This window comes from Bactrocera neohumeralis, chromosome 2 (assembly GCF_024586455.1).
Source record: "Bactrocera neohumeralis isolate Rockhampton chromosome 2, APGP_CSIRO_Bneo_wtdbg2-racon-allhic-juicebox.fasta_v2, whole genome shotgun sequence".
In the NCBI taxonomy this organism is placed as follows: Eukaryota; Metazoa; Arthropoda; class Insecta; order Diptera; family Tephritidae; genus Bactrocera; species Bactrocera neohumeralis.
Window position 1 is genome coordinate 1,718,092 of NC_065919.1, and position 18,445 is coordinate 1,736,536.

At 32.0% G+C, this 18,445-nt stretch overlaps 2 protein-coding genes and 1 long non-coding RNA gene across 8 annotated transcripts in view; 2 read left to right on the forward strand and 1 right to left on the reverse strand.

The window, feature by feature from the left end:
- LOC126757641 (nuclear protein localization protein 4 homolog) overlaps window positions 1-600 on the forward strand; it is a 68,982-nt gene extending 68,382 nt beyond the window's left edge. For both annotated transcript variants that reach the window (XM_050471721.1, XM_050471712.1), the window contains exon 9: window positions 115-600. In XM_050471721.1, the coding sequence (XP_050327678.1) occupies window positions 115-277 (163 nt within the window). In that variant the 3' untranslated portion in view covers window positions 278-600. The remainder of the gene's footprint in view (window positions 1-114) is intronic.
- A 1,110-nt stretch (window positions 601-1,710) lies between these two features.
- The window catches only part of LOC126757802 (uncharacterized), a 41,987-nt gene continuing 25,252 nt past the window's right edge, over window positions 1,711-18,445 (forward strand). Inside the window, exons 1-4 of one of the 5 annotated variants that reach the window (XM_050471778.1) lie at window positions 1,711-1,788; window positions 11,607-11,690; window positions 11,763-11,796; window positions 11,866-11,930. In XM_050471778.1, coding sequence (XP_050327735.1) covers window positions 11,616-11,690; window positions 11,763-11,796; window positions 11,866-11,930 — 174 coding nt within the window. In that variant the 5' untranslated portion in view covers window positions 1,711-1,788; window positions 11,607-11,615. Of the gene's footprint in view, window positions 1,789-6,225; window positions 6,368-6,420; window positions 6,444-11,606; window positions 11,691-11,762; window positions 11,797-11,865; window positions 11,931-18,445 lie in introns of those variants that run through there. The other 4 variants (XM_050471779.1, XM_050471775.1, XM_050471777.1 and 1 more) reach the window with 4 other exon arrangements.
- On the reverse strand, window positions 1,728-2,994 carry LOC126757898 (uncharacterized). Its single transcript, XR_007666791.1, has 2 exons — window positions 2,607-2,994; window positions 1,728-2,041 (listed from the first exon to the last, which is right to left on the reverse strand). It is a non-coding gene; the product is annotated as an uncharacterized LOC126757898 (long non-coding RNA).

Consider the following 18,445-nt stretch of genomic DNA (forward strand, 5'->3'; position numbering starts at 1 on the left):
ACCACCGCGGGCCAAAGCACGTCGTCGTGCTCGCGGTGGGTGGTGTTGCCTTTTTGCCATTTTATTATTCTGATTTCTTGTTTTTTTTTCTTCTTTTTCTGTTTTCTTGTTCAGCATTCACTCTGCTGGCAGTACAACTGCCGCTTCCAACGCGGGGGCCGCCGCCGCTGGGGGAGGTGGTGCCGGCGTTGCGAACAGTCAGTGGCAATGCAATCACTGCACCTTCATTAATCCGGGCGAATTGAGTTCGTGCGAGATGTGTTCGCTGCCGCGGTAAACGCTTCGTCGCGCTCATCGCTTACGCCGTCATCGTTGCCGTTGCTGCGGGCGCAGTACCATGTCAGTTGATTGCTCGCTCGGCTGGTGGGTTGGTGGGCGGTGCGTTCGCCAAAAGCGCAATATGTGGCTGGATTGCTGGTCGACAGGATTTCATCATTATTTCATTTCAATTATATTTACAACAACAAAAAACTATCTTAACTATTACAATTTGCAGCAAACAACGCAGGACATCATGGAAGTAGACATAGAAACAAATGTTATTTAAGCGCCAATAATTGTTTGTGATTTGATTCAAATAAAATTGAAATTGTTTGCAAATGAGCGAAAATACACTCCCACACACTCTAGACATGTACGTGTTAACTGTATCAATGGTGCTTTTGCGAAAGCCGCTGATTAACTTGTAATTCTTCCTTCGGCCCTCCAGTTTAATTTACAAACAAACATACATACATACTCCGGTGTAAACTGGAGAATATACCCTCAAAATACATACAAAAACCAAAACAAAAAAATCAATGTCATCGTCGTCGGTGTGTGTAATTATTAAGACACTCATGTTTATGCTAAAAATATAGATTCAATACATAAATAAATTATTTATCTATTAAACTAAATTTGTATTATTTGAGTGGTAGTAACATGTGGTGGGTATATTATGCTAAGGCCATACATTCATAATAAATAAAATGACTTACCATTTTAAGAAGTTCAACGAAGTTTACGTCACGAGGACCTTTTTTTTAGAATTTTTTTGATAGTTAAGGAGTGTTCACTTCAAGTGATTTAGAGTTTGCACTGAACTTTCTTAAAATTGTTTTTGTTGCAGGTTTGAGTTACTTTTTCGGTTTAGCTAACTTTATAATGTCAATAAGGCCCTCCCTCTCATGCTTATTTATCAGCATGGAGTTCTGACTAGATGAAGCACATTTAAAAATAGTTTAACGATTTAAATTCTGGAAAATATTTTGTCTCTCCGAAACTCGTAGAACCTGGTTCCCATCCAAGTTTCCTACCAATAGCCAAAAAAACTTCGTATTCTAAAAGTGGGCATAATTCAGAAAGTCATAAGAAATTTGTAGTTCTTAAGAATTTCCTTCAGCCTTCTTCAGTAGACGGCTTAAAACTAGTAGCTCCCACTATTTGTGGGATATTATCAAAGAACAAAATATAAATAATAGGGTTATAGTATTTAAAAAATTGCATTTTTATTTACGAGTAGATTTATTTTAGGACACTCAACAGCATGACGATGACGATACAAACAATTTTTTTAATAAATAACTTTTCAGCAAAACAACTTTTAACCATAATCTTAAGCCAAACATATACATACATTACCTTTGAAAAACTGCCATTTTCGAAATCAAAACGAAATTTATTCATTATAATTATTAAAATTTTCAACTGTATATACGTATTGGAAATTGTTGTGCTAACGAAAATTCAAAGTCTTTTTCGCAACTTTATTTATATACATAGACAACTAGTGAAAGAAAATTGTAGGTAAGTGAAAACTTGTTAAGGAAAAGTGTTTTTCAAAAAAAATTTGATTTTAATACATTTCGGAGAAAAAAAACGCAACTGGCAATGCTGGTTGGTGGCTGAGGGCAAAGCTCAACGGCTGAAAGCTCTCAAACGAGCAGCTGCTAAGTGAAGGCATACACACACACACGTCGCGACTGTGTGACTTCATCAAGAGGGTGTGCGAACATTGACAAGCTTATGTGTGACGTATGAAAGCGGCTGTTCTTGGCACCTGGAATGAGAGCGACTGGGTTTCACTCGTGTATATTATACAAATTTCGTTTGTGTTGTATACATGTACATATGTATGTATAACAGCGTGTAGCGCACCATGGCAGCGATGAATCAGCTAGCACATTTCAAATGCACACAAAATTTCTATTTAGTATATTGTATGTATGTATGTGTGAGCATTCGATTTTAAGGAGTAGGTGTGTGTGTGTTTAATCTTTGCTTATAAAATCCGAGCAACGTTTGTTTATTGTTGAGCTTTTTTACGACCGTCATTACGAGGATATTTCCTATTACCAATGCGCTACTTTTATGTTTGGCTGTCGCCTCCGCTTCACACACACACACAAACATGCATCGTACTTTTATACCGTTACTCTTCGAATGGTTGGGTGGACTACGGCTGAGCATGTTGAAGGTCCTTTGAAGGTCTTTTGTGTGTATAAACAAATCGCAAGCTGACGACTTCTACTTTCTTGGGTGTTTTTTGTTGTTTTATTTTAATGTAAATGCTTTTGCCAGCTTTCAACTTGATAACAAATATCCCTTTAATGAACATACAATACCTATTTCTCAGCAAACACGTCGAGACGCCAAATCCACTGCCATGCAAAACATCGGCAACCCATAGTGACCCGCTGCGTTCGCCACTTGTTGCCAATCGCTCGCTTAATAATAGAAACAGCAATTTTGTTTTGCACTTAATCAGTCAGATTTCCGCACACTTTATTTATAATACAAATATACATACATACATACATATATGTATATGTAAATGTATGTACTGTATGTTTGTAATGTTGTGAAATTTACTGCTATTTTTTCCTAATTTCGACCCTCGCGCGGCGTCCAGCTCTCTCTACTTCACTATTGGCAATGCATACGTGATCGCGAGCGCGTTGAATGTCTAATCGATGCGTTTCCACACACACACCCCCACATAAATACATATGCAAATACGTATGTACGTACAAATGTGTCATAAAAATTCTTGTGAATTTCGCGCGTTTGCCCCCACAATGCGCGAAAGCAGTGAGACCGCTTGAAACTTTCATAGGAATTTCAGTTTGTTCGATTCACGTGAACTACTGGCGGCTCGAGCACATTTTTGAAACGAGTGGCCGGCACTCATTGCTTACCAAGTTTATCGTATGTGTACTTAGCACGTTCTGCATGTGTACATTTGCACTCACAAACATCTTACTAGCGAAAAGCAATAACCAAACCAGCAAATATGGCAAGTATGTAAAATCGCTGCATTTGTTTTATGGTTTATATACACAGATTAAATATTGTTTACACTATTCTATATTTGCAAACTTTCGGTATGTTTAAAGCTTTTTTTGTTCGTTTTGCAAAAACAAATTTCTTATAACGCTGGTTGTGGCTCTTAATATTGTTTTTTTTATTGAACAGTGTGCTTTCGATATTTACTTTGTTGTTGTTTTTGCGTGCTTCTAACTTAAACAAATAGCGATATTCTCCCACCGCAAAGTTGAAACATCGCCAGCCTGGCTGGTAATGCGCGCGCCTATTTCATGAACAGCGGCGGATTGCTTAAATTGAAATTAATAAAAAGCGGCACTGAGACCCTTTAAGGGTATACGGTATATGTAATATTATCGCTGTTTTAGATTCGCCAGACCTTAGAGTGTGGCAAAGCGAACAAGCAGCTGGTATAAATAGAGAGTATTCGGATATTAAAATGGTGGTAAAACTCTTTGAATGAGAAATTATACAGAAATACATATCGTCACCTAAAATGCAAAATAACGTATCATCAAAAAATTCGAAATTGAGTGTCTTATTGATTACGATTCACTACTTCAAATTACATTCATAATATTACATTTGTTCAACATTTTCAGGTTCTGCGCTCAAAACCAGTTTTAACCAATATAAATTTTTTTTCACTCTTGTTCCATTTTATTTCGTGTTTCATTCACGCCACTATAAATTTTTGAAAATTGTTACGTTATTTTGCATTTTAGGGGACGATATGCACATTTGACGGTTATATAACCGAAGAATTTATCAACCAAAAGTACCTCTAACTTTTTAATCACTAATTATAATTTCCAGCTATCATAAAAATAAATAAAAATACAAAAAAGCAGAGCGTATAATTAAAACCTTATAATTCCATGGTATTGATGGGGGCGTATAAGTAACTTTTTTACTGTGGCTAAATCAAATGTATTTTTCTTATGTTTGGGCATATGTTTAATTGTGGAATACAAGTTAAAGAGTTCTTTTATAAATGATTCCTCAAACTATTGATCATTTGTACTAGCTAAGCAGTCAGTTTCCGTACGAAAATCAGCTTAAGGGGCTATACCAGTGTGACACTTTCAAAACAATTTTTTTTTTTTTCGTTAGTTTATATTTCCAAAAATATCCTGTGAAATCTTCAGTGTCGTGTCTTGTTTCTAGTTTTTTTTTCGTTTCGTTTTAAAGAACGACCGTCCGCAGGTATTTCGCAGATATTTGAAACTTTAAACGCGTTTTTCCTCGAAACGACATTCTTCGAAATTGCTGGCATCATAGCTCAACTAAAAATTGACCGATCAACTCCAATTAAAACTGGGTATTCTTGAATATATTTACAATACAATGAGCAACGATCTTTTTGTTTGGTTGAAAATTGTCAATTTGGATTAAAAAAAACCACCATTTTGTACCATAAAAACAACTTTTTTTCAAAACTACGCCATTTTGTTAATTTTTGATATTTTTCAAAAATCGTAGATCAGTAGTAGTTTAGAAAATACCTTCAACTTTAATGACATTATTGATTTTTTTTTTGTATTAGCTACTCATTCAGCCGGAATCATGTTAGCAGTTGGAGCACTTTTTTTGGCACCTCAGAGGACAGCACATAACTCCGTTATTTTTTAATATTTTTGTAAAAAAAAATCTTAAAATGTAGCTGATAATATATCTTATTATGTCCAAAGAACTTCGAAACATTCGATTGTGTACTTTCTTTAAAACAAAAAAAAAAAAAATCACTAAAATCGCCTAATTTTTCATGGGTTACATTGGTATAGCCCCTTAACTCTTCTATTTTAATTTTTTTTATAACTCCACAACTTTTAATATAACAATCGTACCAAAAATTCCTTATAAGTACTACTACTTACCTAGTATTCAAAAGTCTTCTTAGCAAACTGAAACCCAAAAGTATTAAAATTTGCAATATCGACTTCTTATTTTACGCTACGCCACTGTGTTTCTATTGAGTGCGATAAGCGATGTAGAGAACTCCCGCCGATGACGCAGCTTTCGCGTAAAAAAAGCCGCCTTTGCGCCACCAATTTGTTATATCTTTATATACAGACGTACTTTGTGTTCATTTGCGCTTTCGGTGCTGCCCACATGGCTTAGTGTTGTTGCGTTTGTTGTTGTCGCGTTCTAATCATTTTGTTATTGCCATCTGCCAGCATGATAAGGAAAACGCTGCATGTTGTTATCTGTATCTAAATATGAATAGCACGGTTGGGCAGAGCGCTCCTCTCGCAGGCCTTCCTACATCAGTCATCTGTTACGGTTCGCATAAAAAATGGTCAAAAATAAATTTAGAATTTAATGAATGAACGATGTGATGACGAACAGACAAACATATGTACTTACATGCACACATATTTACTCGTATACGTATGAGAATGTACTTCATTATGAGCTTATGTTGAACATTTGTTTGCAGATGTTTAATGATGAGTGCTTTCTCGCGGGCAATAATTTCTTTTATTAAAATATATTTTGATCTTCCAAATAATTGCTGTGTTTTTGACATTAACAAATTATTTTCGTATAAATTACAAAAAAACTATTAAAATTGAAGCACTGGACACACCCCCCAGTCGATGGACGGCCATCAGTAATTTTGCTTGAACGCTGCAACGTGTCGAAACGAACGTCCTCCATCCTTATATAATCAGCTGACGTTAGTCAGCTGGCAGCTACCGACAACAACAACAGCAGCAGAGTGCTGGCGTCAGCAGCAACAACAGCGCTGTTAAGGTAAGGCCTCGTCCCAAACGCACAATAACTCCGCTCGCCATGCAGCAAGTAGGCATGTGTTTGTGTGCGACAGCGTGTGTGTGTGTGCTTTTGTAGCGGCGGTTAAGCATACGCCGCGTTTTCGTTGCGGCTGAAAGTGAGTTTTCCTTGTTGGTGGCTGTCACTGCCGTGTTTAGTCTTTTGAAGACAGTCCAGCAGAGTAATTGTGCAAAGTTTTCTGAACTACCGTTGCAAGTGTTATTACAACAAATTAAGTAAATATTAAATTATTTTCAACTTTTAAAAGTCAACGTTGCAACAAGAGGTGCTTATGCTTAAAGACTACAATTTCTTTAATTTCTGAACGCCAACAAAATGAGCGGGAAAATGCGAATTGCTCAGTGAGTGCGTGTGTGTTGTGTTTTCAAAATACGCGCACAATTCCAAGTTGTGTAATTTCAAAGCCCATCCTAGGCGACCTGTTGCCCGGTATGAATGCTACGCTTTCGTAGAATTTGCCGTTATTGCTGCTATAATAGCATATTATAAAGTTAGTAATTACCTTCTTTGACAAACTTGAGTTTCGGTTGCGCCGTTAACCTTGTTTAAGGTCATAAGGGATGGGTGGTGAATGGGTGTATCCTTGCATGACACACTTCCTTCAAAGCGAAAATTAAATTGATGTCTATAAAACAGTGGTTGGAGTAACTGAGTTCTTGTGTTATTTTCAGCAGAAAGAGTGTTGAAAAAAATTAAAATTAAAGCAAAATTTGAAGTGTGAATATAAAAAATTTTAAACAACAAAGGAAACGCAGCCTATTGAAGAAAATTGATTGATTTGCAATTTAAAAAATTCTTTTTAATATGACATGCTTCATTTAATACACATAAATACTTACATGTTCTTTTCAGCGAAATTTGAGGTTTTTTTTAATGAATTTGAATTGTAGTAAAAAAATGTCTTAAATTTGTTTTGATTAATTACATCAGTTATCAGCTGTTTTGCTGTATTGTTTAAAAAAATATTTGATTGGCAGTTTTACTATAATATTCACTTACTTTGAGATCTTTTTGACTTTGGTCCGTACAAAGGATACAATTATATTACGCTCTTTTGGAATTTAAAGCCCCCACCTATCTCACACATGAAAGACTTTTATTATAATATATGTGCATATATATATACATATCTTTCTTAATTCCTTTTTTTTTTGCTATAGGCGTAATGGAATTCAAAGCCATTTAGTGTTTGCTACAGCCACAACCGGCGCTGTAAAGGCGATCTATTAACCACAAAAGGTTTCAATGCACCCTTTAACACATTTGTTGTCCTTATTCAGCAGCTATGAGTTAATTATGGTTTAATTGCTACACAATAAATTAAATTTTATTTGTGAATATTTCCGTATGCGATTGGAACGCTATAAATATTTACTCTACCATATGTCGTGTGTACATTTATACACACATAAAACCCACCAGTTTATGGTATGCTGGAATAGTGTTTATTTTCCTTACTTGCATCCATATACAAACGTATATATGTACACACATAAACACATACGTTTTGTGCTTGCGTATGCAAATTTTTGTATTCCATTTATTACCATTTTGACATTTATATTTTCAATTCTTATTCAATTTGTCGTTGATAACTTCAGCTAACTTAGAAATGTAGTATCGTACACATGTATATGGTATATGTATGTATATACATATGCAGAATGCTCTCTCTGGCGATATATTTGTTTCAAAAAAATATATTCAAAAACTGTCGAAAAACGTCTTAGGTTATGTTAGGTTAGGTAATCAGGCAATTATCCCACTTGGACAGCTAAAACAGCCGGTTCGTTGGATCAAAAAGATAGTCAAAATAAAAAGCACCTTGAGTCTGATCGCAATTCGAACCAATTTGCTTGGTTCGTAGAAGGTATGACCATACCACGGAAAACTCCTTATACTATTTACCATTAAGCCTAGAGTTCCGATACGCATTATTACACACATAGAAACATATGAAAGGTACATAAAACATAATATAATATACATACATACATATGTATAACAATTCCTACCTGAGATCAAGAAAAAATGTTCAAATGTAGGTTCGCCGAAACTGTACTTTTTGATAAACACACGTAGGGCCTGGACAACATAGAACGTAATATTACATAATCAAACTGCTCTGACCTATAAATATATTTGTATATAGTTTGGTACACTTTTCCGCTCTATTTCTTGCACTTTGCGAAATCACATAGGCCACTAACATGTTCTGCACTAAGAACTCCCAATCTAACCGCACACATACACATTATATGTATCCATCGATAAGCGTTTTTATTGTGCCTTCATAAATTATCAAGTATAAGCGGTCTGCAAAATTTCCCCTAAAGCAAGCAAAATGCTTTGTAGTTTAAAGATAAAAACTAATACTTGAGTAGGTTTTAGTACATACATACATATGTATGTATTATATAAACAACGCATTTGCCGATTTGTTTGACGTTAATGCACAAAAATGCAAATAAACAATACACTAATTCTTTTGGAACAATGAAAATTTATTTTGCCCAAATGGCAAATTTCATCGAAATAAAATTCTGAAAGAATATAGCAAATAGTAGTCTGTTAGCAATTCAAAATTGAAGTTGAACTTAAGTACCTCTCCTATTATACAGGTCTATCAGAAGTACTAGTAGCCAGTGTATTGATGTTCCAAACACAGTAAGGAGTTATTGGCATTTTGATCATAATATTTCTAGGTAAGGCCATGTACCTAAACCCACTTCTCTTGACACAGTTCGCTATCAAAAGTTCAGAAAATTTAGGAAATTTTAATAGAATCTTAGAGATAATTCGACTACACAACCAATTGACGAAGCACCGTATATGTAAAGTGAAAATACTAACCCATTCAATGGCTTGTGTTCAAAAATGTGGATATTTTTCGAGTTCGAAACACCAACAAATATGCAAAGTCCTCTTTATATGCTCTAGAACATGAATTCAAGACATTCAAACTCATTTTTTTAATAGTTTTGTTAAGACTACTGACTATCCGAGGAGGAAGAGGTAGGCAGGTGGATATTTTCACTACTCAGTATGAGTTTGGCATCGTCTAGCATTCATATTGGCTATTTCGTAGCTTTATTTGAGTAGTTATTGCAAAAATAAATCAAAATTCGTAGAGAATACAAAATAAAATTGATGAATGTCTGAAAACTTCATGTTTCCATAAATCACACATCCGCTCAAATTCCCAAAATATTCTCAAATGATTTGTTCACTTTGCGTACTCTTATGAGAAATCAAATAAAAATGCTCATTTTAGTGTTCTATCATTTATTTTGATTTTATGTTAGTGTTTAGTTTTCGAAGAAATCCCCGAGAATAATGTAAAGTTGCATTTCATATTTCCCCAAGAGCCACTCCTCCGCGCATTTAATGAGCAATTTTGTGCTTTATTTGAACGATGTTCGCTTACACATGCAAACATACAAATATTAGAAATTGTTCGGAAATTTGTTATTAATGATTGAATAGGGAATTTCATAAAGAACAAAGGAAAGAAAACACAATCGTGTGACGGGAGTGTGCGTTATTTGAGTTGGCGTGAGTTAGCTGATAAATTGCATTTATGTTCATTAAGCCATCAAAGTGTTATCATTAACGGAAGATCAATATACCGTAATTAATACGCGAGTAGAAGCACCAAAAGTGGCTATAATTAGCTGTAGATTAGGAGTGAAGATAAAATAAGTAAATCATATATTTATATATATGTATAAATGGTTATTAATGTATGACCATTTGTATCGAAACAAAAATATTTTAATATAAACGTACAAATAATGATGTCGTTCGGCAGATATTCGCTGCAGTTAAGTGTTGGGTGAATTTAATAAAGTGATAAGCGGAGCGATATTACTTGCTCAATTCATTAGATAAAACTGGCAATTGAAGTTGGAGGATGTACCCCGCTATATACAAACTACATAACTACGGAAACTACCCACTTTTGCAATTAAGTTTTTTAAACACATTTCTGTTTCTATTTATGTAGGAAATAACCTACAATTCAAATGAACCAGCGCCTGTTATTTCGCTTTTATCAAGGTACACAACCGCTGGGGTTTCATGGCTACCTTTTTACTTCATATTTTACATTGTCTGTTCTTTCAAAAAGAAATTCCAATGTCCCACATTGCAGAAATCGTCTTGAAATAGTTTCATACTTGACACACTTTGAAGGACTCCCTTTCCACCTTCCACTTCTACAGTTCCTGATAGCTTGCCCAATTATCAGGCAACTAAAAATACTTCACCAAAGAAAATTGCTGACAAAAAGAATCAAATCAACTACAAATAGTGTAGTGAAGGTTTCGAAGAACATCATTAAAATTATATATGTTTGTTTTATTCAAAATTGAATTTTAAAAATTTATAAAAGTTATCACATATTTAGTGAGTACCCATTATGAAATTACAAATGTTAATTACATTACACACATTAAAATAGAGAGTTTGTCTGACGCTCTATCAGCTACAACAAAACGAACGTGATTAATGTTAATTAGCGAATTAGCGGCGTATTGAAAATTCTAGTAATATCAGACTCAAAAGCATTAGATTTTCAAAATAGCATGACTAGCTGCTGGTGCAAAGCTTTGTACATATTTATGCTGACGAAATGACAAATGTCTAGAAAATATTAGAAAAAGCTACTAATTGACTAAATTAATAATTTTATATTAACAAATAAGCAGCTGTCACATCACACCATCACTGTTGTGGTTAAAAAAAGAAAACAAATGCAATTTTCACGGATTGTGAAATATAACAAGTAAGCTCCGTTGGGTCTTATTTAAACTATTATGTATTTATTTACATAAATAAAAAATATATATAATAATTATGTATGTAAATAATTTGTACTCTTTTTACCAATGCTGGGATTCCCAAAGTTTTTGACAGTTACAGAGCATTATGGTATAGTTTGGTGTATTTACTATGGACTCTTAATTACCATTAATAGGATATTGATAGTACTTCGACTGCATTCACTTGTTTGTATTTGAGACTACATTAAGTCCATAAATTCAACAGTCAAGTACTCATTTGGAACTTTTTTAGAACTGGAGAAACGTAGAATTATTCAGGTATACATCCATCGCATTAGCAGAGTAAGCCTTCTGTTATTTTGTGGCATAAGTTATTTCGGTTTCTGTATTGGAAATTTAAAAAATTCTATTGGAGCAAATTTTCGATGTCGTTTCAAATTATAAAATATGTCAGTGTCTAGTGTGTCAGTTAATTGTTTGTCTCTTTCTAAACATTTGAGTAGCTGAACGGTTGAAAAGGCGTATATACAAGTACAAGTGTATGTACTTGTATGTATATTGAGTACATTATATTTTTTCCACTATTATAACATAATCTCTGAAAAAAAAAATTCACAACCACAATGATACTGAAGCAATCTACAATATGGGTAGCTAATATGCCCCTATTCAGAGTTATGTTGTCGATAATGCATTGATAACCACATATTACCATTTTAGATTTGAAGAATGTCTAACCGCCCACTCTTCAACAAATTGATGTCCAACACCATGCTACGCCAGTTGGTGATGCGACAAAGCCCGGTAAGTGAAAACATTTATACTTATTTTTTAAACAAATGAAAAATTAAATTTATTTGCAAAATATTTTTCCAGTTGGTAACGCGCACACAGTTGCAACACAGCCTCAGTAAGTGCACTATATGACATAGACATTGTAAATAAATATTAACAAAAACAAATTGCTTCAATTTTGCAGAACCCAGAACCCCGCTGAATAAACCATCGATGTTCAGTCCGACGATTATTAAGCGCTACTGGGAGGTAAGCCTTGAAAAATGCTGCTAATGAGCATTTTATTTGAATGTTTAAATTATATTATGAATACTTCATGGCGGGAAATTCCATTTCATAGTATTATTTATTATACCAAAAGCTCATTTAGTGTTAGGTTATTTACTATTAATTTAAACAAATATCAAATAATTCTGTGTTTAGCCATAAAAAGTCAGGCAAAATAACGGCATAATGTGAAGCTAGTATAAATGTCAGACAAACAGTTGTTTTATAATTTTGAAAAATTTCTTAGAAATAGCAATTGTCTATGTATGTACATATATACTTACATATTTACAAGGAAAGGAGTGACTGCGCGTCGTTAGGGTAATAAAAAATATAGTTATTTGAATCCATAATATATAATTAATACATATGAATGTAACTTTGTTATTACAAATGCATAATTTTATTATTAACAGACGTTAAGCCAAGACTTTATGACTAAAGCGTAATCGTAGAAATGTGCTGTTCGTTGTTATTTCTTATTTACTTTTTTTGGGTTAGTCTTTTGGTATTAAGTACTTTTAACATTAAAGATATACTATACACCAGAAAACTAGTTTTAAAACCTCAAAGCAGTTCCCGAATAAGTTCTTTGTAGACAGATTTGAACCTATAAATAGCTAAGTCGTGAACCCTAACTAACTCGTCTTTCAAGGGCATTGTTAACGTGCTTGAAACTATTCCCATAATACTAAATCCTTCTATCAATAGTAACTACATTTCATGTGGTCAAAATCTCATAACTTTCAATATACCTATTTAGTATAGGTGAAAGAATATTATCAATAAAAATAAGACAATATTTTGACACTTACATTTCGATACGCTTAAGTTTATCAGCTTAGAATCTAAACTTTAGATAGAGTTTAGAGGCAGAATGTCTATGAATTCTTTATGCTTTATAATATATTCGGTGTAAGGCTTACATCCACCTTTCTTACGGGTAAGAAAAATCTATTAATATAACAGATACGATACAACGATATCTTCAACCAAGACTTTTACTTACCACTGCCCTTTTACATTTGTTGTTGAATCAAAAAATGGATTTTCAGAAATTTAGCGAGTGTTTTCTATCGCGGAAAATGTTTAAAATTTTAAGAAATTTAAGTACAATGATTTAGATTTAATTTATGTAAATGAAACTCATCGAAGAGTTTTTAGTGAAATATTGTATATTATTTATTGCTCACTCGTCTGCATATAAAATCCTACATTTTCTGAAAGGTTGTGCATGTTGTATAAATGAAAATTCTAACTAAAATACGGAAAGTTGTTTTAGATAATTAATTTTTTGTTGATATTCACAATTATAGTGTCTACAGTTTGAAAAAATATCAAAAAGTACGAATACTGTTTTCTTTAGCTACTTCACACATAGATTTTGTGCAGAATCTAATAAAATCGAAAAACAAATAATTAATAAAGCATTAAATAATAATTATTCTATTCACTACTGAAGCCAAAGCCATATATTTTTTTAACAAAAAGCAAAATAAAATTATTATTAACTTTTATTTATTTTTTTTATTACGTGATGAAGCAATCTACAGCAAATAAGTAACTACATGTTGTTGATAACACAATTTACATATATATTTATTTAATTAGATGTATAAGTAGTAATTTTCATGTTTCCGTTTTTACATTACATTGTTGTTTAATGAATACAAAGTGATTTCTCAATGCGTTCTTTTTTGAGAGAAATGCACTTACCTAATAAATATATAAGCACATATGTATGTATGTATGCATATATATATTTTAAACCATAAATATTTATCTACATTTACTAGTATATACCAATATAACTACATATATGTATGTATGTATATGTTATTTAGCACTTACAAATAAATTAGAAAGTTGCCACCTGTTTGAATTTTTTTTATTTTAAACAAAAAATATCAAATGCTGAAAATATTGAGATGTTTAAGTGCAGTGAATAAATTAAACGAAATAATATACTAGATATGCGATATAGCCCTTCATAATTGTTGTAAATAGTGCATGCTGCCTTAGTGCACACATTCATACATACAAATATTGCTTCAAATGTCTGAACTTGTAGGGTTAAAGCAATATTTGTCGATGCCGTACATTAGCGACTGCTTTCACGAATATACACATACATATGCCGGTACATTAGGGTAGGTCGATTTTTTGTATAAAATCGCATTTGCAGGAAATGTTCTAGAGATCATTCTGAACAACTTTGCCAAAGAGATTATCGCTCTAAAAGCGGTTTCAAGTTAGCGATTTTTAAGGCGAAGTTTAAAAAAATTAGAATAATCGGTTATATACGAGATATGTGAAATAGTTGTCCGATCTGGCCGATTCCGACTATTGCTCAATACCAAAAAGGCTTCTACGAATTAAATTTCATTCGGATACATCAAAACTGATGAAATAATTTCAATAATACCTTAAAAACTTCGCATCAAAAATAGCTGGGTCAAAACCGTAGTCTTGTAGGCATAGTTAATCAAAATGATCCGTTGAACACTTTTTGCATATAAGATTTTTCCAGCTCTCTGTAAATCGACCCACCCTAATGCACACATAGCAATTGACTTAAAAATGTATCTGTATTTCCCTACACTTCTTAATTAAATTGTTTTGTAGGTTATTAGTAGAGAATTTCCTAAGACTTCTCTTGCAAGCATTTTGACACTCTAACATTGACCTTGTTCAGTAATTACGTGCTTTCCTATGACTTCTTTAACTTTTCTGTTTACTAGTACTACTAGCAGACAAGTAAACAATTGGGGCCTAGAAATCTATAGATATTCATATATATCATTATATAGATATATCTATTTTCTTAATTGCTGACACTGACATTTATGGCTTTCATTTAAGAGCAAATTTTCAAATGAAAGACACAAAATAGTTTTCAAAATTATTAGCAGCCCATTATTATGCCATTTCTCCAATTTTGTATCGTCAATTGCTTTTTTTATTATCTACAAGTTGTTGTTAATATGTACTACATACAATTGTGTATGATGATCTGTGTCGAAATTGTATTTTTTGTTAGGAATTTGCTATGACTATGCTGTCTAATGTTTTTTTTAATTAATATTTTTAGTTCCTCAACGAATATTGTCTGAAGTCTTTAGAAAATTTTGCTAAATTGTATACTGTTGTTGTTTTTTCATCACATTTTATTTTTACTATCGTGTTTTGTTGTTGTTTTCCCCCAAAGATTTTTTAATTTTTGATAGGAAATTTTCCGCTTTTATTTCTATATATTTTTTCAATACTGAATATATTGATATATTTCAGAGCTTTCTTTTAAATTATTATAATTATATAATTATTATATTCAAATTAAATATAATTGTATTATATTTTTCTTAATAAACTCTCAGCGAATATTCTTGCATTGTATAGATATTAAGGTTTCTACACCTATAAATTTCTTTATACAAAATTAATTAAAGATAGAAAGAAAAATTTTTTATGACTCCGGTTAATGTCCACTCATATCTAGCAATCCTAAATATGTGGTGTGGCATTTATTGGAGTTTACCAAAAGATGAATTCGTTTTAACCAGACATTCGCATTCTACAGGTGAGTCGACCCGTTTTGGCTTTCAATAATGAGAACACATTTCCCATACTTATAGCATGAGTGCAAAGCTGGGAATTCTTCACTAAGTTTATTTAATATCCCTTGATTACTGATGATATGGAAAGATACTTAAAATCGTGACACTAATGCCAGAAATAGTGTGAAAATCGGGTAGTTTGTATTTTGCATCGCAGTTCATTTGAATGCATAGTTAGTACTACAGATCATTTGAAATTTCTTGCATAAATTCTAACCACTCTAATTTATTTTAATTTAATTATTTTATCGACAACATCGACTGTTGGTGGCTTTGGCAATCGTTGTGGACATTGAGACTTCAACAAGTCTCAAAGTTCACATCAAACAGTTATTCTCTGTCTATTGATTTTCACCTGCCGAATTCTGTATGCCATAAGGTGAGACTCGGAAGTTTTGGCACACTTTGAAATAAATGCCATTCAACTTGTAGTTGCAGGGGTTTTACTTACCTCCACTGCTAAATCAGTATATAAATATATCAAATCAGGGGATTATGGGGATATCCCATAATTTTTATTAAATATCTGAACTACTTTATAAACCACTAGTAATTGGCAAATATCACAACAAAAAAAAGTGAGTGAAATATGAATTACTCTCAAAATTGAATGAATGAAAAAAAAAATAAAAAATCACTGTAAATTACAAAACAAAAAATTCTACGCTACTTTACAAATACGATTTTATTTGAAATATAAGAAAAAAAAGAAAAAAAAACTGAAGAAATTAAATTCAAAAATCGTCTTATTTTCGGACTACCAAATGAGATTTGAATGAGCACTAACTAGAGTTTAGCTACTAAAGTGTTTGAATAATGTCAGCGTCTACTATTTATTTGCTAATTACATTTTTACTAATTACTTTTGCATTACTACTGAAAAATGCTGGATATAAGGAAATAATATTAAGGGAAAGAAAAGTGATTTGCAGCAATTACACACAATACATGATTATTTTTCTAATATCTGATTACGAGTTACATAACAGTTATTTCAAACATTACTTTAATACATACTTTTACTTCTAATTCTAATCGGATTATATTTATTTATTTTAAGTACAACTTTTTATTAATATTTGTCTACCACTACATACAAACTTTACATGATTCGCTAGTTTCACATATTCATATATAATAATCTACGTTTAACATTTACTTGCTACGTTTACAGTTATTAACTTTTACATTGCTTCATATGCTGTTTAACAAAAATTTTAACATACATTTAGGCGCACATGCCATACACTACCTGCAATTTATATTTCTTCGCTATATGTGCTTTATTTTTCAAGTAAATAAACACCGTTTTTTATTTTATTCAAATCTGTTCAGCATTTATATTCTTTATTCTTCATTCGTCATTGATATATGTATATATGTATGTGTAGGTATACGATATATGAATGCTTGTATAGCTAGAAAAGGAACGAAATAAATTTTTCATATATATGTATATAATTTTTTAAACATTTTCTTATATAAATGCGCATATATAGACGCATATTTCATAATTCAATTGAGCTGAAAGGTTATTCAATACCTACATGTATAAATACACACTTATATACTATATATATTTGAAGTATGTAATCAACACATGCTAAGGCTTAATGCTAAGTAACTAAGGCTAGTAATATGTCCTTTTTGCTTGTTTCTGTATATATATAGAAGGGGCATATTCGCTTTGTATAAATACTACATTACAAAACTAAGTATATATGTATGTAAATTTCAATAATATTTTTATAGTTTTTTATTTATTTCCTTTTTCATTATTTGTATATATGTAAAGTTATATATATTGTTACAATGTGTATTTCTGTACTTATATCATTAACAGTAAATACACTAAATCACAAGCTTAATGCAGTATACAAGTATGTACGTATGTATGTATATACAAATACATACAAATGTCGTCTGCATGTTTACCAGGAAAATGTATAATTTCCGCTTTTAACACATTTAAATCTTTATTTTTTTCACATTTTTATAATTTTGTTCAATGTCTTTCATATACATATATGTATGTGTTATATATATAGTATATACACAAACACATATAAAATGCACACGACGTCGGTTATATGTGTGTGTGCAAAAATGTATATAATTTTTAAAAAGAAAAAACTCTAACAAGTTTCGTTTACATATTTGAAAAAACGGATCATTTCAAAAACCCAACACGCTTCAAAACCCTTAGCGCGCTACTTCAACTACTCTTTATCTAAAAAACGATGTTCTTACAGCAGATCAGAGTATATGTTTTTGGAATTATACACTACAACATTTTTATATAAATGGTATCTAGTCTATATGCAGTAAAAATCCCAGTTGAGTATATCATTTAACACACTTTTTTCATTAAATAAGTAAATAATAATATTAAACGAGTTCAGATATGTAAAACAACTAGAAAATGTTTTAGAAAAAAAAATCCCAAATATACACTTTTGTAGATTCCCTTTATGCTACAACAGTAAGACTTGAGTATTGAGAATTCTACTGCTGTAATTTGTTATGCTACATATTTCTGCGTACTTGAATAGACTGTACCTCTTTATAGGAATGAAATGAGCATATATTGTTTTCAAAATCTTTAATTTGTTAATCTCTTGTTTAAAGTCTTATATAATCTATTGTTTTCAAGTATTTTATGTACAGTCTACTTTGTAATTAAATGAAGTCGTAAAATGCTAAAAATAGCTAGAAAAATAGTTATACTCGCTTCGAACATTGTGCCGTCTTCGTTTCGCCACTAATTTGCTCGTTATGTTGGAGCACTGCGTTCAAAGCAACGACATTATTTTCTAGTTGAAAATTATACAAAATAGCATGTGCATATTTCATTAACATGGCATATCGTTACAATAGTTACTC